Source organism: Equus quagga, chromosome 2 (genome assembly GCF_021613505.1).
Source record: "Equus quagga isolate Etosha38 chromosome 2, UCLA_HA_Equagga_1.0, whole genome shotgun sequence".
Lineage (NCBI taxonomy): Eukaryota > Metazoa > Chordata > Mammalia > Perissodactyla > Equidae > Equus > Equus quagga.
This window is the reverse complement of record NC_060268.1, coordinates 144,201,507-144,228,880: the sequence shown is the minus strand read 5'-3', so window position 1 is coordinate 144,228,880 and position 27,374 is coordinate 144,201,507. Positions and strand designations below refer to the sequence as shown.

Genomic DNA, 27,374 nt, shown 5'->3' with positions numbered 1-27,374 from the left:
CCTTATTCAACAGTGAAATCTGAAAACATCAAGTATTTGAGAGCTAATGAAAAGGTAGAAAAAAGGTTAATGAGAGTTATTTTATGATAGTAACAAATATTTACAGCAATTAATTCTGGTGTCTGAGAGTATCCACAACAAAAGGGAAGGGCTCATGAGGCAAGCAATTATAGAGCAGAATATAAACCTTACTTTCAAAAAGGAAATGACTTCTTGAATTCTCCCAATCTAAAAGATAAAAATATATTAACAGAGAGAATAAGGAAGGAAGGCAAAAGCAGAATAAAATCCAGAGACAGCTCATTTCTTCAATAAATTCAATCTGCTTTTCTAATTGCAGCTGCTTAAACAGCAAGCATGCTTTAAATTTGCTTAAATAGTGAATTTACTAGCTTTAACTTTAATCCTAACACTGTAGTGATAGTTTAAGAAGGCAAACAAAAGTCAAGATCCTAATAAGAGTCAAGGACCCTGAATTTGGAAGGCTGGTTACATTTAACTGAAATGTTGACACTTGTCAATTAACATTATTTGCAACCTTCAATTTTCTGTAAAATAAAATCATGCTATTAAAAGTATGTTGAAAAATATTCAGAAACGTTGAAGAATATCTCTGATTTAATGTTAACACAAAAAGACAATCTGTGCACACAGTACCACCTCAATGTGGGGTGGAGGAGGAACGGAGAAAACAAAACATAGCCTGCCAACTCTAGAATTAAGTGAAAGACATTTCTTCAGACAACATTAACGACAAAATATTGCTGATATATCTCCATATATAAATATACTCACTTACAAACTCCAAATCCAAATACAAAAAAGACTTTAAGAAACAGGAAGAAAAAAAGTGAATGTTTTGATAAATAAGAAAAAATACAGGGGCCAGCCCCGTGGCCGAGTGGTTAAGATCACGCGTGGCTGCGGCGGCCCAGGGTTTCAGCGGTTCAGATCCTAGGCGCAGACATAGCACCGCTTGTCAGGCCATGCTGAGGTGGTGTCCCACATGCCACAACTAGAAGGACCTGCAACTAAGATATACAACTATGTACCAGGGGAGATAAAGCAGAAAAAAAAAAAAAAAGAAAAAAAGATTGGCAACAGTTGTTAGCTCAGGTGCCAATCTTTAAGAAAAATAATAATAATAATAAAATACAAAGATACACTATTCTATTAAAATCTTATTATTCTACCACATTGCTGTGTGATGTTAATGGTGGAGGAGGCTGTGTATGTGGAGGACGGGGTGGTACATGGGAACTCTGTAACTTCCCCCTAATTTTGTGAACCTAAAACTGCTCTAAAAAATGAAGTCTATTAACTTAAAAAACCCTATTATTCTCTCTCTGATGAGCATATGTTCATTTTTTCAGAAGTACTCAATTTTGGCACTGCTCATAAAATTGGTCATTTTGGTTTTTGGAAAGAAATCTGACAGAAGTCTCTAAATACACTTTTCTTACCTTTACCCATTTAATAAGATTTAATCTTGATTCAGCCAAGTAAATACTTTTTAAAACCCTAATCAGTCTTTTAGTATAGCGATAACCAGTTCCTGGAAAGTACCTGCCAGTTTCTCCACAATCACCGCTGACTCTTCTTCCTCAATCGGAAAAGGAGGCAGTGGCCAAAACGAGTTCCTGCTTTACAAGGTCAAACTCTCCTTCCTTCAACTCTTCATACTGTTTCACAATCTTACATAAACAGTGACACGATGACTCATGGCTATTACGTTTATTTCTATTTTCTCTAGATTGTAAGAGTCACAAGTGCAATGACTTTGTCTTATTCATCACTGTATCCAGCTCCTCAAACACTGCCTGCCACGCATTGTTGAATCAATCTTCTTTTCAACTCACAAATAAAGTAGTAAGCATCCAAAAGAAGTAGGGATTTTCTCCATCTTGCCAATGAAAAGGAAATTAGTTTAATAAATGAGCTCAAAGCTATGAAAATTTGAAGAGAATAAGTCTTACAAAGTACTTGTTTCTATTATTTGAATAATTATGGGGAGGGAGAAGTGTGTGAATGTCTGACAGGACATTAAGGACATGTTTTAACCAGAGAACTCTCATATACAATAACAATGCCATATTTGTATATCTCATTATACTAAGTGCTTTAATAGACATTATCTCATTTGATTGTCACAACAACCCCATGAGTCAGGAGAGATATTCCCCTTTTCAGAAGTGAGGAATCTGCAGCATCAATAAAGCAGAACCAGGACTCAAACCACATCCATGCATCTGCCTACCACATCACATTGCCTTTATATTACTAGATCTGATTCCACAAGCCATGCAAGAAAATTCACCTCATTGGCTTCTAAAATATAAAAGCACAATCAGCTGCTACTTAACATAATGGAGTACTCAATTAGTTGCATTTTCCTCTCTGAACTTCACTTGTGGGAGAGAGAAGCAAATTATAAGGAAATAAGCTAAAAAATTGGAATTTCATTTTAAGATAAAATCAAAACAAATAAAATGTCCCATTGTTTCCCCTGCCTGGTGAGACATGGTATTTGAAAAGATGCTGCTAAGACCAATGTTGAAGAGCATACTGCCTATGTTTTCTTCTAGAAGTTTTATGGTTTCAGGTCTTAGATTCAAGTCTTTAATTCATTTTGAGTTAATTTTTGTGTATGGTGCAGATAACGGTCTACTTTCATTCTTTTGTCTGTCCAGTTTTCCCAACACCATTTATTAAAGAGACTTTCCTTTCTCTGTTGTACTAAAAAGCTTCTGCACAGCAAAAGAAAACATCAACAACATGGAAAGACAACCTAACAACTGGGAGAAGATATCTGCAAACCATATACTTGATAAGGGGTTAATATCCAAAATATATAAAGAACTCACATATCTCAACATAAGAAAGGCCAGCCCGATAGCATAGTGGGTTAAGTTCACACACTCCACTGTGGCGGCCCAGGGTTTGCGAGTTTGAATCCTGAGCATGGATCTACACACTGCTCACTGAGCCATGCCGTGGTGGCGTCCCACATGCAAGGTGGAGGAGGATTGGCACAGATGTTAGTTTGGTGACAATCTTCCTCAAGCAAAAAAGAGGAAGACTGACAACAGATGTTAGCTCAGGGCCAATCTTCTTCACCCCAAAAAAAGAAAAAGTCAACATCAGAGAAACAACCAACCAATTAAAAAATGGGCAAAAGATCTGAACAGACATTTTTCAAAGAAGATATACAGATGGCCAAGAGGCACATGAAAAGATGTTCAACCTCACTAATTATTAGGGAAATACAAATCAAAATTACAATGAGATACCACCTTACACCTGTCAGAATGGCTATAATTAACAAGACAAAAAATAACAAATGTTGGAGAGGATATGGAGAAAAGGGAATCCTCAGAAACTGATGGTGGGAATGCAAACTGGTGCAGCCACTATGGAAAACAGTATGGAGATTTTGCCAAAAATTCAAAATAGAAATACCGTACGAGCCAGCTATCCCATTACTAGGTATTTATCCAAAGAACATGAAATCAACAACACAAAGAGATCTATGCACTCCTATGTTCACTGCAGCATTATTCACTATAGTCAAGATGTGGAAGCAACCCAAGTGCCCACCAACTGATAAATGGATAAATAAGATGTGGTATATATACACAATGGAACGCTACTCAGCCATAAAAAAAGACAAAATCGTCCAATTTGCAACAACATGGATGGACCTTGATGGGATGACGTTAAGTGAAATAAGCCAGACAGAGAAAGACAAACACTGCATGATTTCACTCATATATGGAAGATAAACAAACACATGGATATAAAGAGAATAGATTAACGGTTCCAGAGGAGAAGGAGGTTGGCGGGTGGGCAAAAGGGGTAAAGGGGCACGCATGTACGGTGACAGATAAAAACTAGACTACTGGTGGTGAGTATGATGCAGTCTATACAGAAGCTGATATATAATAATGTAAACTTGAAATTACACAATGTTATAAACCAATATGACCTCAATAAAACAATTTTAAAAAAATGCACGTCAAACTAAAGAAATATGTACAGCCGTTGTGAGGTTAAAAAGTGTTTTTAATTGTCCATTAAGTATATTGATTTAATAAACTTGGACCTTGTCCATTTCCTTAAGTAACAGGGAGACTACAGTCCATTAACGTTGAAATATTGAGAAGTGACACTAAAATTGAACAGAAGGCAGTGAAGCAATATCTGTAAAATGCAAGCTCTGCATTTCAACAGCTGTTAAGCATATAACCAATATATTGTTCCAGATAACATTTAATATTTCAAATGACACACCTCCTCTAATCAAGTTACATTTCATCTCCTATCTGTTCCCCTGAACCCAGAGATAAATATAAATACACACACTCATATATATAATGCCTATGTACAGACTGAAATCCATTAAAAACTAATGATAAAAGCAAATCCTACGTACCCCTCCCTAGTCAGAGTAAAAGGCAGATTACCAGTAATCTTGAATTCTCCTGAATGTTCCTCCACAAGTTTCCATTTCTTTCATCCCAGAGGCTAACTAACCACTTATAAATTTCATACTAGTAACTGGTTTGCACATTAAATGTTGTGCTACATTAGAATTTATCCTTAAGTGCTAGTATTAATTTTATCTGCTTTTGATCTTTATATAAAGAGAAACATACTTTGTGTATTTCTCTATGATTCGACCTCTTTTCTGCTCAAAGTCATACATCTGTCATTCAACACTGTTGATGCATGTAGCTCTAGTTCATTTATTTTATTTTTCCCTCTGTGATTTTTCCATTGTACTGCTAATGAAAAGACGAACTGTTTCCTGTGTTCTTTATTTTTCCTATTATAAAAATACTGCTTAGAGCAGTTTTATCCGTGCTTTTGGAATTGCTCGTTTTTCGGGTATATGCATCTTCATATTTATGAAGTAATGCCAACAATTTTCCAAGGTGGTTGTACTTATATACACACTAAGATGGTCATTAAAATAAAAATTTAGATAGAGAGTTAAGCATCAGATAACAATGAAATGAAAAATAAATTAGTAAACTGTAAAATAGATTTGAGGTAAAAAACAAATTCAGTTCAAAGGTTAAAGAAATGGAAAAATATTAATGAGAAGGTTTGACGTGCCTATGATTAAAAACTGTAGAAGGACAAATTAGAAAGAATGAAGAAAAGGTAATATTCAAATAGATGTTTGAGAATTTTCACAAATTAGTGAAAGACAGAAATCCTCAGGTTCAATAGGAAAGAAAATCCTCAAGTCCTTATAATAAGTAAAAAATAATATTCCACCAAGACACAATATGGGGAATTTGCAGAACATCAAAGACAAAGTAATATCTACAGCATAATCCAAAAAAAGAAAGATAATCTACTAGGAGGAAACAATTAGGGATTATTAGATACCAAAGACACTGGAAGAATGTTTTCAAAGTGCTGAGGAAGAGTAACATTTCACCTGGCATCCTGTACTGATCCAAGTCATCATTCCTTTATAAGGATAAAATAAAAACATTTTGAAAAAATAAAAAGGAAAAGACAGAGAAACTTTACTACTCCCTAAATCTTGCTAAAATAAACTAGTAGGGAACTTTTTCATTAAGAAAGAAAGAAGTAGAGCCAGCTCTGGTGGCCTACTGGTTAAAGTTCAGCATGCTTCACTTTGGCGGCCCAGGTTCAGTTCCCGGGTGTGGAACCACACCACTCACCTGTCAGTAGCCATGCCATGGTAGCGGCTCACACAGAAGAATCAGAAGAACTAAAAACTATACACAACTGTGTACCGGGGCTTTGCAGGGGAAAAAGAAGAAAAAAGGAGGAAGATTGGCAACAGACGTTAGCTTAGGGCAAATCTTACCCTCCAAAAAAAAGGAAAGAAGTAAAAATAAACAGTGGCGGTGAAATCACTAACATATGGATATCTCCATAGAAGTCATGATTTCTCTAAAAAATGATAAAGAACAAGCGTGAGTAATTTAGAAATAAGGTAGAATAAAATGGTAGACAATACAAAAGCATAATCAATGAAAGAAAAACAAGTAGGACAATTTGAATTTTTAAAAACTTCTGCTCTGTGAAAGATACTGTTAAGAGAATGAAAAGACAAGCCAAAGACTGGCAGAAAATATTATTCAAACATATATCTGATAAAGAACTTGGATCCAAAATATACAAAGAACTTTTAAAACTCAACAATAAGAAAACAACTCAATTTAAAAATGGGCAAAAAGCACGAATAGACATCTAACCAAAGAAGATACACGGATGACAAATAAGCATATGAAAAGATGCTCAACATCACTTGTCATTAGAAAATTGAAAATTAAAACAATGAAGTACCATTATACATCTATTAGAACGGCTAAAATGCAAAAAATCTGACAATATCAATTGCTAATGAGGTTGTACAGCAAGAGGAACTCTCATTCATTGCTGGTAGGAACGTAAACTGGTACAACCACTTTGAAGACATTTTGGCAGTTTCTTCCAAAGCCGAACAAAGTTAGACCACATGATCTAACAATTGATCTTCTAGGTATATACCCATTTGATTTGAAGATTTATGTTCACACAAAAACCTGAATGCAGATGTTTATAAGAGTTTTATTCATAATCACCAAAACCTAGAAGCAACCAAGATCTTCTTCAGAAGGGGAATTAATAAACAAAATGTGGTACATCCACACAATGAAACACTATTCTCTGATTTTAAAAAATAAGCTATGCAGCCACAAAGAAATAGATGAATCTTAAATTCGCACTATTTCTAACTGAAAGAAGCCAGTTCAAGAAGACTACACACTGTATGCTAATAATCATATGACATTCTGGAAAAGGCAAAACTATAGACACACAAAAGAGATCAGTGGTTTCCAGTGGTTTAGGGGGCAGGGAGGAGAGGGATGATTGAATAAGTGAAGCCACAGGATTCTTAGGGTGGTTTAACTATTCTGTATGATACTGTAACCACTGATACATGACACTATGCATTTATCAAAAATCCAGTGAACTTTATGCACAAAGGAGACAAAATTAGTGTATTCAAACTTAAGAAATCATTTATAAGGCTGGGGGAATTCCAGAACTGAATGTAGAATGTGACAAAACAATCTAAATGTACTACAAATATATGAAACAACCTCACTGAAGGGGTAGGGGGAAAAGTTACTGACCTAAGCAACTTTGGATAGGACTGGAATCTGTAAAACCAAAGACAACAAACTGCACATAAGCAATGTAGTGCAGTTGCTAAATTCGCATCCCGTAGGGTAAAGGTTCGTAATTCTCATACTATTAGACGTGTATAAGGGACTGAACAATTAAGTGAAAGTGTGGTGGATGGTGGCAGCCAGATTTCTTATTGTTGGCATGAGAATTTATGGATAAGCAGGAGGAGGAGCCCAGAACAATCTTCGTAGTAATGGATTACAGTTGGAGATATCAGCATGAACTCAGTCATCTATTTTCCTAAATATTTATATATAAAAACGTGTATTACATATATTCTTAAAAATATTTTCACTTAATTAAAATACTTCATTTAATATCAAGGAGACAGAATTTGGAGCTGTCACTTTATGTGATATCAAAAAGCCAGCAAGGGGGGGGGTCATGTGATGAAATATACATTGATCATGGAAAGTAAATGAAAAATGATACTTTCTTGATTTCTGACAACTATTGATATTTCTAAGTTTCCGTTTTGGTCTTTTTTTGGAAAGTGACGTTATGAAAGCTTTGTATTGGCTAAAGAATGTAAACTATTATTACACTGGCAGTAAATATTTGAAAACAAGAGGACAAACTGTGGTAGAATATTCACTTCTCCCCAAATAATAGAGGATCCACACCCTTTTCCACATGACTTGTCCTTTGCACTAAAGAGATGGACTATCTTTCCTAATCCTTGACTTCAGGTTCATTTATGTAACTTACACTGGACAACAGACTAAGGTGAAGACTAAAGTGGCAGTTCTTTTTTTTTTTTTTTAAATATATCTTTTTTTATTTTTCCATTTTTCTCCCCAAAGCTCCCCAGTACATAGTTGTGTATTGTTAGTTGTGGGTTCTTCTAGTTGTGGCATATGGGACGCCGCCTCAGCATGGCCTAATAAGTGGTGCCATGTCCGCACCCAGGATCCAAACCGGTGAAACCCTGGGCTGCCAAAGCGGAGCACATGAACTTAACCACTCAGCCACGGGGCTGAGTCCTAAAAGCCCCTAAAGCAGCAGTTCTGAACACAGCCTTAAGAGAACCTGAGTATTCCTTACTCTCTCTTGCACCTCAGCCATCAATGTGAGGGAAAAAAAGGCTTGGGCTAGTCTGCTCTTCCCAGGAGAAGCACACAGAGCAGAATTAAGCAGCTGCAGCCAAGTCACAAAAAGCCAGCTCCAAGTGTATTAGCAGATGCAGACATGTGAGCTAAAGAAATGCTTATTGTATGCTGCTAATTTTTTTGTGGTTGTTTGTTATACAGCATTATTGTAGTTATAATTTACACATAAGGTCACTCACATCGACAATAAGTTAGAAAATGAAATGGCATAAACTAGTTTATTTATATCATTACACATAAATATGGCCAGCCCTGGTGTTCTAATGGTTAAGATTCAGGTACTCTCACTGCCCTGGCCTGGGTTCATTTCCCAGTCAGGGAACCGCACTATCTGTCTGTCATTTGTCATACTGTGGCACCGCGTGTTGCTGAAAGCTATGCCACTAGTATTTCAAATACCAGCAGAATCACCCATGGTGGACAGGTTTCAGCAGATAAGACAGACTAACGCAGACTAGGAAGAAGGACCTGGCCACTCACTTTTGAAAAAACTGACGACAAAAACCCAGTGAATAGCAGTGGCGCATTGTCTGAGACAGCACCAGAAGGTAAGAGGACGGTGCAAAAAGGCCAGGGCAGGGTTCCGCTCTGCTGTACACATGGTCACTAGGAGTCGGAATCGACTTGATGGTAGTAATAACAACAGTTTTAAAATAAGTTTGAAGTAAGGTATTTATAAGTCCTTTTGTTCTTCTGTTTCAAAATTGTTTCAGTTCTTCTAGGTCCTTTGCATTTCTGTACACATTTCAGAATAAGCTTCTCAATTTCTACAAGACCTCCTGGGACTGTGACAGCGATTGCACTCAGTCTACAGATGATCAATCTGAATCTTCCAATCCATAAAGATAGTGTATCTCTGCATTTATTTGTGTCATCTTTAATTTCTCTCTGTAATGTTTTGTAGTTTTCAGTGTACATAAATACTCACTTATTTTAAAGCACCAATGATAAACTTCTTACTTAAGCTTTAAATCTATCAAATTATAATAGCAAATCTTACAAAAGTTATCTAAGAATCTTTCGGACACCGTTTTAAGTTTGCATACCTCCCATTCAACAATGGGACAAACAGTGAACAAATAACAAAGCTCTGTTATCTCATAAAGTCTAAGGGTTTTAGACCATTCATAAAACCAAGGAGGAAAGAAGTTAATGCCTGTCTCAAAGACAGAACTTGCCTTGGCTTTGTGCCCCACAAAAGTGTTTGGTCGCAGTAACTAAATACTCAGTCTGGTTTTCTTCCCTAACTCCCATCTAACCCAAGAAAATTCCACAAACTAGTCTTATCCACACACACACAAAATTTCTCTCTCTCTCTACATATATATATACACACACACATACATACATATATAAAAATACTGCAAACACAATCAAATACGCCATCTTCAGTCTTCTTGTCTCAATCTTTACAGCACATTTTCATCTCCAGTTGTGAATGTATAAGTATTCAGGGAAGCATATTTGTCAAATAAAATAGGGGTTAGGCTCTTATCAAAGGTTCAAATTATAAAAAGTTTTTTTAAAAAATCTTGAAAAGTATTGAATGTTAACAAAGGCTTTTCAATGAGACATTCTCATTTAAAATAAAAACATTTCATAATTCATATGAGGAGCCATGTACAATTATACTGTTTATAATAGCAATAATAGAAACTACCCAAATGCCCACTGACAACAGAAGATGGTATAAATTGCCATATTTATTCACTGAATATCACACATTATTGATATTGCACTACAGTAAAAATGAATGAACTATAGTATATGCAACACAACATGATGAATATCATAAACATAATGTTGAGGGGGAAAAAAAACAAGTCCTAGAAGACAATAAGCATAAGAGTCTAAGCAAAACTAAACATATTGTTTGGGGCACACATGCATTCATAATAAAAACTTAAACCAAATTTGGAATAGTAATGACAGGGGATAGGGAATCGAGGGGGCAAGGAGAGGGAGGAAAATGGAACTACTGAGGAACACATAAATAAACAAATGTAAATTATTAGTAATGTTCTAGTTCTTGGGTTGAATGGAGAATTTATAGGCTTTATAACTTACATATGTCATCTAATTCTTTTGTAAGTGCAATTATTATACTAAAATATTTCTTAAAAACACAAGCAAGGGGCCGGCACAGTGGTGCAGTGGTTAAGTTGGCATGTTCCGCTTCAGCGGCTCAGCGTTGACCAGTTTGGATTCCAGGTGCAGACCTATGCAACACTTGTCAAGCCACGCTGTGGCAGGCGTCCCACATAAAACAGAGGAAGATGGTCACAGATGTTAGCTCAGGGCCAGTCTTCCTCAGCAAAAAGAGGAAGATTGTGGCAGATGTTAGCTCAGGGCTAATCTTCCTCAAAAAAAAAAAAAAAACCCAAGCAAAATCTATTTTTTTAAATCCTCTATTATGAAACATTTTCTAGAAGCTTAAATGGGCACTCAGAATATACATTGAAAATTTTTTTTAAAGTTTTTACCTTTGTTTCTGTTCAACTGCTTTGTCCAAGTGCTGAAAGATATCCTGAAACAGGGTGCAGCTGGATCGACTATTAATAGTATACCCATATCCTCTTTTCCAATATTGTTTCAGATCATTTAAATATTCTAATACCTAAAAATAAAAATTTCAGAAGTCATTACTAGTACATCTTATTAATGTAACAGATTCCCTGATTTAATAATGATTCTCTCAGAAAAGGTTCATTACCATTCTGCACAAAGTGCAGCAGAATTCTAGCATTCACAGAGTTTGTATTTGCCATTTCTAGCATTTAATAGTTGGCCCCAGAGGTCCATAACACATAAAGATTGAATTGTGGGAATGTAGAGGCTGCCATGCAAGAGTAAGTTAGTAGTACTCATAGCCGATAATCCAGCATCCATGACAGTTCAGGATAGTGCGTTAATAACATTTGTTCCCTTCCCCTGTCTTCTAAGTCATATTAAGATGATAGCAAAGATATATATGGAAAAAAGAAAAACAATGTATATAAAATAATATTCGCTACAGCACAGAAAGATGCCAACAGTGGGTAGGAATTTTTAAGAATTTTAGGAAGGTAGAAACCAGATAGAGAATGAGTTACTTTGATTCATGTATTAGTTTGTCAAAAATAGTAATAAAACTAGACCAAAGATATCAAAAATTGGTATTGCTGGAAGAAATGTATACTGGTACAGACGTTCTAAGAGGCAAACTGGCAAAACCCATAAAAAAATACATCTCTATGGCCCATTTAATTCCATTTCTTATAAAGTAATATCTACAGAGGGGAAGAAAGAATGTCTTACAGCAGCAGTGCTTATAGGAGTACAAAAAAAATTCCTGGAAATACCTAAATTTCATTAATAAGTAGATGTTTACATAAACTATGGTATACACATACCATGGAATACTATGCAGTTACTAAAAATTCTATATTGTGGATTTACATGTATTGACATGGAAAGATCTGCAAGACATACTGCTGAGTGAGAAGAGAAGGTTAAGAATAACAAATACAGTATAATACCATTTATTACCAAAATACACATATACACACATAGACATTATGCTGTTTACATTTCTAAGAATGATATAGATTATAAATAGCAGCATAGAAAAGGGTCGAAAGGCACATATCAAACTGACAGCAGTGATTAATCTTGAGAGGTGGAGAGGTCTTGAACTGGAGACAGTGACTAAGTTAGCGATTTTCTGAACATTAAGCTCTGTACTCATGTATCATTTGATCAGATAAACACTAATACTAGAGGGCTAAATTTGCAATCCAAAAGAGGTACAAGAGACAACTATGCAGTAGTTATGAGCCCTTCTTCCCCCAAAGAACCCCTAGAGAAACTAAGTGCAAGCCATAAGTTTAAGAGCAAGAGCAAGCATAGGCCAGTGCCATATACCAAAAATAAAACCAAACATATATCAAAGAGGCAATTAAATCAAGAAGTTATCAAAAGGGACAAAGTAAACATTAAAAAAAGTAAAAAAGGAATTAAAATAAAGAGAATTCAATAAAGTTCTGCCAAATCTACTGAAGAAATAAAAATAGTTTGAGAAATGAAAAAAGATATAACTGCAGATTTTTTTTAAAAATCATACATGCACACTGTTAAAACTTTATATCAAAAAGACTTGAAAATGTAAATGAAATACGTGGTTTTTCTAGGAAAATATAAGTTACCCAAACTGACTCAGGAAAATCTGACTATACAAAATAACTACAAGTCAAAGGCCTACCTAAAAGATACTAGGAATAGTTGGTTTTAAGCATGAGTTCCACCAAAACTTCAAGGAGTAGTTCCTAATATTTAAATTATTCCAGGGTTCAGAAAAAGATGGAAAGCTTCTCAACTCATTTTAGAAAGCTTATAGAAGCCAGTTACCAAAACTGGACAAAAAAGCACAAAGAAAAGAGGTGAGGGGAGAAAATTCAGACCACTGCATTACAAGACATTGTATCCTGTGCTCTCATCCACTAAATGCCATCTGTGACTCCCAGTCATTGCTACAAACAAAAGTCCCTCTTACATTTCTAATCTTCCCAAAGGGAGAGGAGTAGAGCCAGGCCAGTAGTACTACTCACAAATGAGCGCCACCGCCATAAACCAACCTCACTATAAACATGATTTAATGAATCTGAAATAAACCATTACCAAATAAAATTCAGCAGTATATTAAAAGGATGTATCATCTGCCATGATGGAATAACTGATACCAGTCATGCCCTCTTGACACAGAAAACTAGAAAATGAGACAAAATATATAAAATAGATATTTTCAGGCATTGAGTAATAAGCACTGAACTGTGATGACCAAGAGGAACAAAGTAAACTCAACAGCTGCCCCAGCTTTCTGCCTGGAGGCACTTTAAACTGTGGCACAGGGAAAGGAAATGCAGCAGTCTTGCTGAGTTGAGGAATCAGAACTCCGTTTACTAAGTCTGAAGCGGCTGGAATTAGCATGGTAGAGTATCAGTGAGGAGGAAGCTACACAGAAAAAGAGCTCCAGAAATCTGGAGAGTCCCCTTGATTCTGTTGCTGAATGTTGTGGGAGTTGTAAGCTGAACAATCGCAGACATGTCACAAGGCTAGGAGATATTCAAGTTCCATGCAGCCTAAGCAGAGAGAGCTTCAAAAGACACCCAGGTATCCAGGACTTCAAAACAGACCACAGGAGGGTCATTCTTTAATAGTATAAAGCACGGGTATAAGTGCAGGTCAAGAGTCTAAAACTCAGAAAGAAGGCTCAAAAAGGTCAAGCTGACCCACAAGTAACTTAACTGCAAAATAAAACAAATTTCAACACTCTTTAAAGGAAGACAACAAAATCCAGGCATTCAACAACATAACATTCACAACGTCCAGTATCTAATAAAAAATTACTAAAAATACATGAAGAAACAAGAAATGCAACCTAAAATTAGGAGAAAAATCCATCAATAAAAGAATTTATCTAAAGAAAGAAGAAATGCAAGGATGATTCAATTTTAGAAAATATACTAAATAATTCAATGTTAGAAGATTAAAGAAGAAAAAAATACCATCATCCTCCTAGATGCCAAAAATTCAGCACACATTCCTGATTTTAAGAACAACAAGCAGGGGCCGGCTCTGTGGCGGAGTGGTTAAGTTCGCGCGCTCCACCTGGCCGGCCCAGGGTTCGGATCCTGGGCGTGGACATGGCACCGCTCATCAGGCCACGTTGAGGTGGCATCCCACATCCCACAACTAGAAGGACCTGCAACGAAGATATACAACTACGTACGGGGTGGGGCGCGGGGGGCGGTTGGGAAATAAAGCAGGAAAAAAAAAAAGTTGGCAACAGTTGTTAGCCTAGGTGCCAATCTTTAAAAAAAAAAAAAAAAACAATAAGCAAAAGAAGGTTTTAGTAAGGAAAAAACAGAAATTTCCTTAACTTGGTAAGGATAACTACAAGAGATTACACCAAACATCACAGTTTATGATGAAACATTAGAAGTGTTAATTAGAAAATATAAACAAAACTTCGAGGGTTTTTGGGGGGGTTTGTTGTTTTTGCTGAGGAAGATTGTCTCTGAGCGAATACCTATGCCAATCTTCCTCTATTTCGTATGTGGGCTGCCATCACAGTATGGCTGATGAATGGTGTAGGTCCACACCTGGGACCCAGATCCATGAACCCAAGCCGCTGACGAGGAGTGCATGGAACTTAACTACTACACCACAGGACCAGCCCCAAAGCTGAGTTTTAAGATGGTAAAATTGAGATACACTTGCTCTCTTCTCTCAGAAATCACCCTATAAATAAAAGAATAAAAAAATAGAAATGTAAATGCCTTCTTCAAAGAGATTAGGAGACCTCTGTACCCTGAAGCACCATAAATGAGGAAGGACCGCCAAATGCAGTGAAAATCAAACAAAGTACCTCAGATAAAACAAGCAGAGGACAGATCTTCAAAGCACATGGTACACTTGGAGGAGCAAAACCAACAATCCTTTGCTTGAAACAATGAGAATGAAGTCTGAGCAGAGCGCCTCACAGGATAGCATATACCACCACCACAAGGAAACACACATTCCATCTTTACAGGAAGCATGCTGCAAAGGATCTCAGAGGAGAACAACTCTAAATTGGAAGGAACACTACTCATCTCTGCTCATTCCTGCTGGCTGGTTGGGGAGAAGTAAAGCTAAACTCACAGCACAGATGAGTAATAATTAAAAAGGAGGTTAGCATGGCATCTATAAAAACGTAAAAAAAAAAGAAGACTGCTATACAGATAAAGTAGCCAGGAAAAAAAAACCTCTCAACGAAGAAATTCTGCCATAAGCAAATGAAAATTGTGATTAAATAAACATAGTATCGTGAATTCCAAAGACTTAATAAAATAATCATTTAAAAAAAGAAAGAGAGTCAAAAGTAACGGGAAAAAAATGAAAAAAAGCATAAAGACAGAAATACAAGCTGGAACAGCTCCAAAAATAGTATGGTGTTATCTAGTAAATTTCAGGTTTTGCATATCCTCTGATCCAGCAATTCTAGCATACGTCGACCTTCAGAAATATATGTGTATTTGCCCCAGACATATACAAGAATGTTCATAATAGCACCAAAGTGAAAATAACCAAAAGTATAATGAACTTGTCTACCAACAAGATAATGGATTAAAAAACTGTGATAACTCACATAATGGAATATTATACAGAATGAAAACAAGTGAACTATAGTTACATGCAGCAACATAGATAAACCTTAAAAACATAATGGACAAAAACTAGAAACCAAAAAAACTACATAATGACTGATTCCATTATATAAAGTTCAAAAATATATAAAGTTAAACTGTTCCTTGGGAAAAAAATAATACATGAGTAAACACGAAACTAATGTAGTGAAGAAAACTGTGAAAGTACAAACACTCACATGAGTAATAACAGGGAAATAATCTCAGATACAGAGGGAAAACATTTTTTTTAAATCATGAGATAAATCTGCCAAACTCTACAAATAAATCTGAAAACCTGGATGACATGAGTGACTTTTGTAAGAAAACATTAAATACCAAAATTGACTCCAAAAGAGATAGAAAATCTAGATGGACCCATTATAGAAGACATATACAAAGTTACAAAAACACTACCCTACAGAAAAGTACCTTCGTGTGCCATTTCTTTTGTAAAGATTTACCTGACTGCCAATAAATCAACTTTCTCCCTGTGCTATCACTATACCTTATATATACTTCTATTATAGCCATCCCATTGACTTACAATGGTTTATTTGTGTCTTTCACTCCTTGTGGCATTCTTTGAGGACAATGCTTATCGTATGTTGATATCTTTAGTTCCAACCAAATGCCTGGCACAGAGCAGGCACTCAAACAATATCTGAGGAATGAACGCACACAATGGTCCAGCATTTCACAAGGTTTTGGATAACTAACAATCTCCATAATCCTCAGAACTTCATAAATGTCCGTTCATTTCTAATTTTTTAACACTTTAATGGAGAATTTAAAATATATAAAAAATAGAGAATAGCATAATGAACCCCTGTGTACCCATCATCCAATTTCAACAATAATCAACATTTGGCAATCCTGTTTCAGTTATGTCCCTACCAACACCACTGGATTATTTTGAAGCAAATCCCAGATAACATTTTATTTCATCTTTAAATGCTTCACATTTAAAACTATTTCACAGTGAAAAGTCCTAAGCAGAGGGAGATTATTTTGTCTCAAATAAGTGAGAAAGAAAATAATCACAGTAAATATACCAAGGGAATTTCTTTTGGGAGGGGGGCGGTGAGGAAGATTGGCCCTGAGCTAACATTTGTTGCCAATCTTCCTCCTTTTGCTTGAGGAAAATTGCCACTGAGCTAACATCTATGCCAATCTTCCTCTATTTTATGTGGGATGCCACCAAAGCATGGCTTGATACATGATGCTGGGTCTGCACCTGGGATCCAAACCTATGAACCCGACCACAGAAGCAGAGTGCACAAACCCAACCACTACATCACCGGGCTGGCTCCAAATCTGCATTGTTTTAAACCACTAAGTCTGTGGTAATATTTCAACAACTATAATAACTTGGGAAAACAAGCTGTTCCTTTGTTAAAAGGTAAATTTCCCTTTTGCCAACACCCATCAGTCATTTACACAATACTTAAAAATCACTTCAGTTATGTTTACTGGTCTTCCCTAGAGCAATCTGGGTAGGGAGAAAAGGAAGATGAAGTATTTTGACACGAATGGTGACCGTAGTCTCAGGTTATACCTATACCGGCATAATTATCAATGATGCCTCTTTCACTTTAAAAGTATTCCAACTTAGAAGACGAATTTTATGGTCATCCTAAGCACAGGGCATTTCAAAAGAGGACAGGCCAGCTAGCTTCTGAAGTGATGAGGTATGGACAGTTAGAGGAGATGAGTAGGGAATCTGGTAGTTGGGACAGAGAAAAAGTAGGTCATCAGGAAGCAATTCAGGAGCACAGAGAGGAAATACAATACACCTATTACTATTGGTGCTCAGCATCCTAGAGCAACCATCCATCAAGGGCCCTTCTCCCCTTCCTGCAGCTCATCCGCTAAACCCTACTCCTGCACTGGCACAACACTATGTAAAATCACCTTTAATCTGGTTGCTGGTCACTTAAATCTTTGAGTAACAAAATGAAGCACTTGTTTACCTTTAAATGTACATTAGCTCTAGCTTAAAAGCCTCCTTCTATCTGGCAAATAGTATACTTTTTTTCAAAATGTGAGGTTAAATTCTGAAGTTAATAATGAATACTGGATAATGAATACTGGATAATGAATACTGGATAATGAATAAGGAATACTGAAGGTTTCATACGTAGGCAAGGGATGACTAAATTTTCAAAAGTCCACATTCCTGAATGATCCATACATACAGACACATCCTACTCTCAACCACCAGAATTCTACCCAATGCCACTGTCCTCAATGCTTAAGAAGACACTAAACACTCTCCTATCCTGCCTCTGGCTCCCAGCATCCCAGAATTGACCAGAATTTGCCTGCACTTATCTTCCTTGAGTCTAAAAGTCTACAAATAAGCCATACAAATGAAGGAGGAAAAACAGGGAATATGAAGCAGGCAGACGGAAATTGTAGATGAATTATTCCCATCACCAGGTGGAACGCAGAACTCAATTTATCATGAAAACTGTTATAAAAGAAATAGTTAGGTTTTCGGAAAAGCCTTCATCCTCTCTGAACTTTGGCTTCCTACAAAAAGACGACTTTGGATTATATTAGCTCTATAATTCTTTCCAGCAGTAAAATTTGATGATGGATTACATAGGTTTTTAACTGGGTGAACCTAGAAATCAAATCACCATGGAAAGATGTTTTCCAGAGTTTTATGAACCCAAACTATTTACAAGTAGGTAGGCCCTATCTGAACAATTAATCCCATGTTATGTAAGGAAAATTTCGAGTTAAGGAAAGACAGTTAATGTTCCCTACTCTGCTTATTTTTTGAAAAGCTGCTTCAAGTAACAACAACAACAAAAAAATCACACACAAAACCTGCAAAAGTAACACTTACCTTTGCATCATCTATGTCAAAAACATCACACCAAGGAGATTTAACACCTTTAATTGCCAGGTCAAATGAACAGGTAAAAAAAGCTACCTGAATTAAATCTGAAAAAAAAAGAAAGGTAAATTTGTGGGTTACTATTTTCTGCAATTTTCCAAAGGCTAAATTTCTACAGAATGCCATGTACAGCACAGCTGAATAAACTGGATATGTTTAATTTGGAGAAGAGACGATTCAGTTTCTTCCTGGCTATCAAAGAATTGAGTTACTCACTACAATCCAAAGGGGAGGAACTGTCCAGAAGAAACCATGAGGAAGTATAAATTTCACTCCAATGAAACTAAGAAACTTTTTCTCTGTAAAACTGTAACTTTCTCTGTTTTTAAAAGTAATATGTTTGTTAAGAGCATTTTTATCCACCAAATCCAACAAAAAGTTTAACCCAAGGACTTACTACCTGAAACATAATTTTATTTTGTTAATTTTAGAGGGTTGGAGGAAGGGAAATAAAGTTATAAAAGGTTTTAGTCCCCAACTTGAAAATTAGGAATAACAAAGCACAATTATTGAAGAGTTCTTTTAACTACACAACAATTCATATTATAACTATTAAGAAGAAGGAAGTATGGAGAGAAAGATATAAAAGGGAAGAGAAGACTGCAGAAGGCAGAGAGGGAAGAAAGGGCAGAGTAAGTGAGGGTCAGGAGGAAGGCGAAACAGAGTGAAGACGGAGAGAAACAAAGAGAAAAATCACACTGAAGAGGGAGAGAGGTTGATAGCAGCAGGTTTTCAAATTTAGCTGCTCCGTCAGGCAGTGGATTTCAGAGTAAGTTACACTGCTAATTAGGTGATTGCATTATGTTTAGATACATATGAGTTTTGAAGAGAAGGGATAAGGGAATGAGTACTTGGGCTATAAAAGGTAGCCTTTGTCAGGACCAAATAAAAACACTGCACTCTAGGCAAGGGAAGTGGGTGATCTTTGACGCTACAGAGAGAGAAGTCAACTGCAGGAGTCGCCTCCACTGCTTCGATTTTTCTTTAACTTCACTGCGTTTCCTCTTTCCTAAGGAAAACAGGACCAAAAAATAATTGATCTTACATGCTTTTTGCAGTAGTTTTGAGTAAAAAGAACTTCCCTGAGGCAGTATATAGTACAAAAAGAATATTTAATTGGGAATATATGTAAAAGCCATTTTAAAACTTTGCCTATATAAATGAAAGGGTTTATAATCCTAATACTTAACATAATATAGTAGCTTTTAAGTACGATATATGTTTGATGAAAGGACCTGGCTCATTAACACTTGAAGTTCTACTTCTGAAACTATGAGTGAGTCCAAATGGTCTGTTCTTTAACCAGAGGGGAGTTGACTGAAAAAATATTCACCAAAAAACTTTGAAGTACTGGTACAGGGAGAAAAAGCGTAAGATAACGACTGAGGTTATGAGACCTGACTGCCGCTAATTATCCTGGGCAAGTCACTCTAGGCTCTCTGGGTCTCAATTTTTCCACCTGCCTAATAGGGAGGTTAGACAAGCTTTCATGACAAGTAATGGCTCTCATCCATCTACTAAGACCATTCCGACTTTTTGGTCAATCTTTTGGAACCTCAAAACTATTTCAGATGGATTAAAGATTTAAACATTAAAAAACAAATTAAAATTAAAATAATAAAATATAATAATCTTGGGGTAAGAGAATATTCCTAGGCAAAATACAACACCCAGAAGCCATAATGAAAAGACAAATATGACTACATAAAAGATGTAAACCTGTGTACAAAGGCATCAAAAACAGACTAAAAGACGACCAACAAAATTAAGAGAAAATGTTAGCAACATACAATAGGCAAAAAATGTATCCTTTGTCAAGGAAAATGAAAGGATATATAATTAATATATCCATAACACATAAAGGGTACTTATGATCAACATAAAACAATAATAAGAAAAAACAAAAATAATTCAACAGAAAATGGACATTAAGAGGCAATTATAAAGAGAAATGCAAATATCTAATAAACATATGAAAAGATGTTCACCTTCACAAGTAACCAAAGAAATGCAAATTAAAGTTAGATTCCATTTTTTATTAATCAAATTGGCAAAAATCAAAATGACCAGTAATAGCCATTGTTGGATGAGATAGGAGAAAATGAGCATTCTCATATATTATTGATATAAATTTTTCTATACTTTCAGAGAACAATTTGGAAGCATATGTCAAGATGTAAAATATTCATGCTCTTTAACCCAAATTCCACCTAGTTATCTTATAGATCCACTCTCAAGTACAAAAACCAGACTATAAGAATGTTCACTGTAGCATCATTTGAAACAGTTAAAAACTAAGGAAAACCTCAGTAGGAAAATGATTTCCTATAAAAAGAACTTGGATTGTTTTAGCTCTAGTCTCTCCCACCAGTAAAATCTGATGACCATTAAATAAGTTTTAAACTAGCAGTGACCAAGAAATTGAATCACATATCCTACGAAATAACATAAAATGTAAAAGAATGAGAGAGCTATAGGAGACAGACATATTGCTAAACGAAAATACATACAGCATCACATCTCTACATAAAAAAAAAAATTTAAATAGCTAAAATATTTTGAGCAGTTACTCTGTGCCAGGTACTGTGCTAATGCTTTGCATGAATTAATCTCATAAAATCTTTGCAATAATTCTATGAGGCAGGTACAATTCCTATACCCATTTTACAGGAAAAGAAACTATGGCATAGAGATATTAAGGAACTGGCTGAAAATGACAGTTACAATAGCATAACAGAGGCAAAATTCAAACAAACAGTCCAATTCCAGAACCCACAATTTTAACCACTATGCTTTAATTGCCTCCAAAAAGTTGTTCTCAGTCACCCCATCAGTCAAACACAAATAATCCTTGTCCATTCAGAGACTAAAAATAGTTTTAAAAAAATCTTCTTCAACAATCTAAATGCTCACTAACAAAATAATGGCTAGATACTGGTATAGTTATATAATGGAATTCTGGACAAAAGTTTAAAATATAGGACTAAACTACATACCTTAAAAATAAAAGGAATTAAAATCAAATTTTGGACTGCTATCATACAGTTTGATACTATTCTTAAAAGTTTAAAAATTTGCAAAACAATATCCCATTTATATATAGAAACATAAATATAAATATAAAAACTGGCCTGAGATGATTTAAATGCTCAATTCATGACAATGGTTATCACCGGAGTAAAGAAGAGGAATGAGGTCCTGGAGAGGGACCAACAGACCTCAGTTTATTTAAAGCATAATGATAAAATTAGGTTTGTGGGTATAAATTTTATTATCTATATGCTTGAATTACTTCCCAATAAAATAAATAATTTTTAAAGCTCTGCTGATGATCCCAATGTACAGCCAGTTTAACAAAGAGAAAACATTCAATTTTAAATGCTGGTCTAGGCATTTTCACTTTTCTGATCCTTATAAAGTATTTAGGCTCCATGATTGACAGATTCTAGTTCACTTTATTTTTTTCCCCAACATCTGTTACTTCTAGTCTTTTGGAAATTTATTCATGATATAATGAAATCCATAATCTTTGTATATTTGTCAACATCTGCTCTTTAGATTATAAATTCCTAAAAAACAGGAAAATCTTAATTTTTTCTTAATTTCCTATTGCTAGGCGATCATGTGCCCTGGTTTTCCATTTGCTTTCCCAGTGTAATTATTAATAGTGTCTTCCTTTCACCCTCAAGAGTCCCAGGTTGCATGGTAATTTGCACAGTCAGCCCATCCACTGCAGTACTGTATGACAAACACGACTGCTCATTTTCTCAGCATCTCTAGGTTGAAGAGCCTCAAAAAAAAAAAAAAAAAATCACACTACTCCACCTTTCACTTTCTAAAACTTATCCCTCTCAAAACACTAGCCTGTACTTTTGAGCTGCTTCAAAGAACTTACATGATTTTTCCATCTGTATCACTTTATGAGGAGATAATTCAGAAAGTTTCTGTTTTACAAATAGTGTTTAGCATTGAAACTTTATATACCTCTGCCCTCAAAAAAAAAAAAAGATTCCAGGATATAGCAAGAATCTTGTACATTACTTCACATAAAACTCAAAGAAGAATATGAATCTAAAAATAGTAAGCATGAGGAGTACAATTTTCTTGATCTAGAACATATTTTCTTAATGTAACATAAACTGTGGGTCTTTAAAAGGAATAACTTTATACTTCCATAGTTTTTCATTTTCAGAGTTCAAAAATCATTTAAACTATTTCAGAGTTCAAATGAAAAATAACAGGCACATTACCTGCACTTAAATTGCTGACTGGTACTTGCAAAGTAGCTGCAACTTTTTTTACAATGTTCTGCATTTCTGGTCCAGTTTTGAAGGCTTCTACATGATAAAGAGAAGTAGCATTCCTTTCCACTTCAGTTAAAAGCTTCTCACAATGATCGAAGAACCTCATTAGTTTATCATTAATTCTTGGAGTCCCACACTCCATGTCTGAAAGGGGAAAAAAATTATATATATGCACACACACATATATAAATCACTGACATAAAAGACAATTTCAAATTATTGAAAATCTTGTTTCAAGTGTGAAAAAGAACACTAAAAACCTATTTACTCGTCAGCATGTCTGAAATAAGCCCACACGGATTAAGAAAGAACAAAACCATTCCCCATTTGTCATGATTGTAATTCATGAGAGCATAAGCTAGAAAAGACTAAAGAAACAGAGAGTATCAAACACAAAACAAAATGTGTGATAGCAATACTACACAATGAATTAAAGGTAAGTGAAATTTTTCTTAAAACAAAAATAATTAGACACGAAACTCATAAAAAGAGCAAAACTGTGTTATATAAGTACTGTTTCTGTCAGGCACAAAAACCTGAGGGAGCAAACTAAAAATCAGCAAAGTTTCTAATTACAAAGTGAGAGATAATTCAACAGAATGAATCTGTTTTTCTACTCTAAGCCAAAGTCTAAATAGAACATTTTATTTTCTCAATGAACTTTCCCAACCCTGTGTTGCTTTACAAAAGACTCTGCTTTGGACAAAAACTACTGACAACAGCACAAATTACATTAACGCTTCTGTATTTCATTGTGCCGGGTGCTTCTGATTTGGTCTATTTTCTAACTGAAGCTCCCAGATAACTTTCCACTTAGAATTCAATGTTGTGTTATTTCCCCAATTTGGCAACAAATATGTATCGGAAAAGCATTCATGAGCATGCTTCAACTACTGGGGTGCCTTTTAAGTTTTTTCAGAGTCATATTCAAAGCACACAGATTTCAATCATCTTTTCTCTCAAAATTTACCATGAAAAGAACACCAAGTATACTATTTCTGTATATGAAATGAGAAAATTAAATCTAGTTACACTGTTTTGCTTTGGATCTGTGTGTGTGAAAATATACATATATATGTTGGATCTGTGTGTGTGAAAACATACATATATATGTATGTGTATGTATCCATTTCAGGAGATCCTGAAACGGATAATTCTGCCCACTTTAGTTGCCAATTGGATTGTAGTTCTTTTTTTTTTAAAGATTTTATTTTTCCTTTTTCTCCCAAAGCCCCCCCGGGGTACATAGTTGTGTATTTTCAGTTGTGGGTCCTTCTAGTTGTGGCATGTGGGATGCTGCCTCAGCATGGCTTGATGAGCAGTGCGATGTCCGTGCCCAGGATTCGAACTGGCCAAACCCTGGGCCGCCCAAACAGAGTGCGTGAACTTGGCCACGGGGCCAGCCCCTGGATTGTAGTTCTTAAGAAAACATCTTGACTGTGAAAATAAGTTATCATTGTCATCTTTTTCTATGGCCTCAAAATGAGACTTCCCAAGTGGATCTAGATATTTCATCCTTGCTACTATCTAATTACTGCTGATCTTTAAAGAGAAACAATCATGTTCTGTAAGAACACAAAATGTAATTCAGTGATCTCCCTCAAAAGCCCGGATGTACACAACAGGCAAAACAATTGTTTACAGGTAATAATGAAGCAGCTAAGCAAAGAGTTTAATCTATGAGACTGAAAATGGTGAGAGGCGGGCTTATCCTGAACTATTCTGATTCCTGGCTTCATACTTTGAGGCAAATGCCAATCCTCACAATGCCAGCTGAGGGCAAAAGCTCATTCACAGCAGGAGGTCCAGTAGCCTCCCTTTTTGGTATACACTATATATACTGTGCCCTATTGAAGTATGTTCTGCTTTCAACATTCACTTAATTTAACAGATTTGTGGGGAATTTTCACTCATATAAATGGAAAAAGTTTAGCTATAACTAAAAAGCACAGTTCACAAGGGACTAAACACAAGTCAGCCAACTGAGTTATTCACAGAGCAGTAACAAGACACATAATGGAAGAAAGCCTTGGAGATGGCTGAACTACTTCAGAGAGGATACTACTGGAGAAATGACAAACCAGTATACTTCTAATTTATTTTTCACTTGGGCTTCGAAGCTAAGTGATGTCTCATCTCAACTCTAACTTTAAAAATTGATCAAGAAAGTATTTAACACTTGTTCATCTCTCTGGCACAAAAGTGTTATATGCTTTTACACTTATCCTTAACTTACAGGACAAATGGAAGCTGTATAATGTAACAGTTAAGAGACCAAGCTATAAATCAGATTTCCTGGGTCCATATCTAGCTATACGAAATTAAGCAAATTCTTTAATGTTTCTGTGTCTCAATTTCCTCATCTGATAGGGGGAAATAATATGAACCTCAGAGAGCTGTTGTAAAGATTCAGTGACATAAATGTGAGGCATGCCTGGCACACGGGAGGCATTAAGTCTCTGCTACTATTATTACCTGTGACTATGGAAACATTTTCTGAGGGGGGGAAAAAAGCACAATTAGGGTGAAAACAAAAGACCTGGATTCTGAGCCTGACTCTAGTCCTCAAACTAACAAGGGACAATCATCAAGGCATATTCTTGGGCTCAGTTTCTTCACCTGTGAAATTCAAAGGCCCCACTAGATGATCTCCCAAATTTTGCAAAAGTATAAGTAATGGAATAAATTAGTATTGTGTGTGACCAGTGTCCACAACAAAGAGTGTAACTCTATAGTTAGAGTTACATACAAGAACATACCAGAACAAAACAGAGAGAAAAGAAAAGTAGTAAAGAAAGTTTGAGAGTAGCTTCCGACAATAGGATGTTGGTCTGGAAGCAACAAGTGAAAAAGTCGATAAGCAAAAAAAAACCCAAATAGTATCCGAAGCCAAAGCCTGAGGAAGAAAGTTCTAGACTGTATTTAAAAAGTGCACCCAACAGTAAAACCAGCTGCCAGGGAGGGAGGAAGGGAACGGCTGGTGCTCAAAGGGCCAATTTGGGATGGGAGATTAAGAACTGCCCTCGTCTGTCTCCTCTCCTGTTGGATCCCCCCAATGTCTCCTGCAGCGTCCGGCACGTAGAACGTGCCAAATTCATACCTGATGAACGAATAAACGAACGTACGTATGAGGAGAAGGGAGACGACCAAGTCCTGAACATTCTATGGGATGGGGGCCAGAAGGAGGGAAGTGAGAAGAGGCTGGGGAAGTCCGGGATCTGGGGAGGACTTAGGACAAGGGGGAGAACGGAGGCAGGGCACTGGCCCGGCGGCCCGGGCGGTTACCTGCGATGTCCGGCGGCGGCAACCCAGGGTGGTAGTGCTGCCACAGCCCCTGCAGGAAGGCGGCGCCGCTGTCCACGCAGCGATGCTTGGAGCTGGTGATGAGCTGCAGGCGGCAGTAGTTCTCGAAACTGAAGAGGGCCGGGAAAAGGGAAGCGAGGCGCAGCGCCAGCTGTCGCATGTCCTGCCACCCCTTCTCCACCAGCTGCCCGTCCATCCATTCCGCGTACCCCAGCGGCCAGGCGGCCAGCGCGGCCCTCAGGTCGTGACTGCCGGCAGCGCAGGTCTTGTCATCCCCGGGCTCGCGGGCCTGCAGCAAGCCGTGCAGCTGTCGCAGCTTGCGGATCTGTTTGGCCGTAGGGTAGCGGGTGCCATGGCGGATGAGGGCGACCAGCTGCACCGGCGTGCAGGTCTCCTCCAACAGCTCCGGGTCCCGCCGCGGCGCCTCGGGGTCCAGCAGCAGCCCGGGGTTGACATCCTCGTAGCGAGTCTTGGTGCCGAAGTAGGGGCTGAGCGCCGAGATCACGCAGTCCTCCGGCTCCAGGAGGGAGCAGCGCGAGAGCGACGACAGCACCGCCACAGCCAGGGCCGCCGCGGGGGCCACAGACACCCTGAGAAGGCGGCGGGGGTCGCGGAGCATCATGCGCTGCGGCCCGCGGAGGGCGACGTACCGACGAAGCTAGAACTTCCGGCACCGGAGGGCAGGAGGCGGGGCCGAGGCGCTTCCGGCCTGTGCTCCGGGATTTACCGCGGCTGGGCGGCGCTTCTGGTGAGAGAAGGCGGGAGCGGCTGGAGAGGGTTGCGGGTGCCAGAGGGAAGCTCCGAAGAGCCCTGTAGCTCCGTGGCTTAGGTGAAGCCGGCAGAAAACCCCGAGGAGCTTCGGAGGCCTGCGACTTAGGGGGAGCCGGCGTCGCCTGGTCCCGAGCGTGGGCGAGTTTCGGCGCAGCGGGCGTCTCAGTCAATGACTCAACGACACCCCGACTTCCCTAATTCTCTAGGGTGTAAATAAGCGCAGACTAAGCCTTGGCCTGCAAAGCTGCCGAGACAGGACACCTTTAACAGCTGACTCTTGTATCACCATCCTTACCTCGTTCTACTCTGTTGTTCAAAATGTAGTCTCTCAACCATCCCCATCAAGTTCACCTGAGGCGGTTGTTGAAGCTGAGATCCCTGGGCCCTACCCCAGTAGGCCTCCTAAAGCCCAAGGTTTTTAGCCTCTAACGGTATACAACAAGGCAGAGAAGAACCTGGAGAAAGGCTCAGTTCTCCAGGAAATTTAATTCCTGAGACTTTAGTAGTATCTTGACCTGGACTAGCAAAGCTGACAGCAGCCAGACAGCATCCGACA

At 37.3% G+C, this 27,374-nt stretch overlaps 1 protein-coding gene across 1 annotated transcript in view; it reads right to left on the bottom strand.

Moving 5' to 3' along the window:
- The window catches only part of MINPP1 (multiple inositol-polyphosphate phosphatase 1), a 49,287-nt gene extending 22,543 nt beyond the window's left edge, over positions 1-26,744 (bottom strand). The window contains exons 1-4 of the mRNA XM_046654712.1: positions 26,030-26,744; positions 22,691-22,888; positions 18,390-18,487; positions 10,811-10,944 (exon numbers count right to left, since the gene is read on the bottom strand). Coding sequence (XP_046510668.1) covers positions 10,811-10,944; positions 18,390-18,487; positions 22,691-22,888; positions 26,030-26,669 — 1,070 coding nt within the window. The 5' untranslated portion in view covers positions 26,670-26,744. The remainder of the gene's footprint in view (positions 1-10,810; positions 10,945-18,389; positions 18,488-22,690; positions 22,889-26,029) is intronic.
- Between the last annotated feature and the right edge of the window lie 630 nt (positions 26,745-27,374).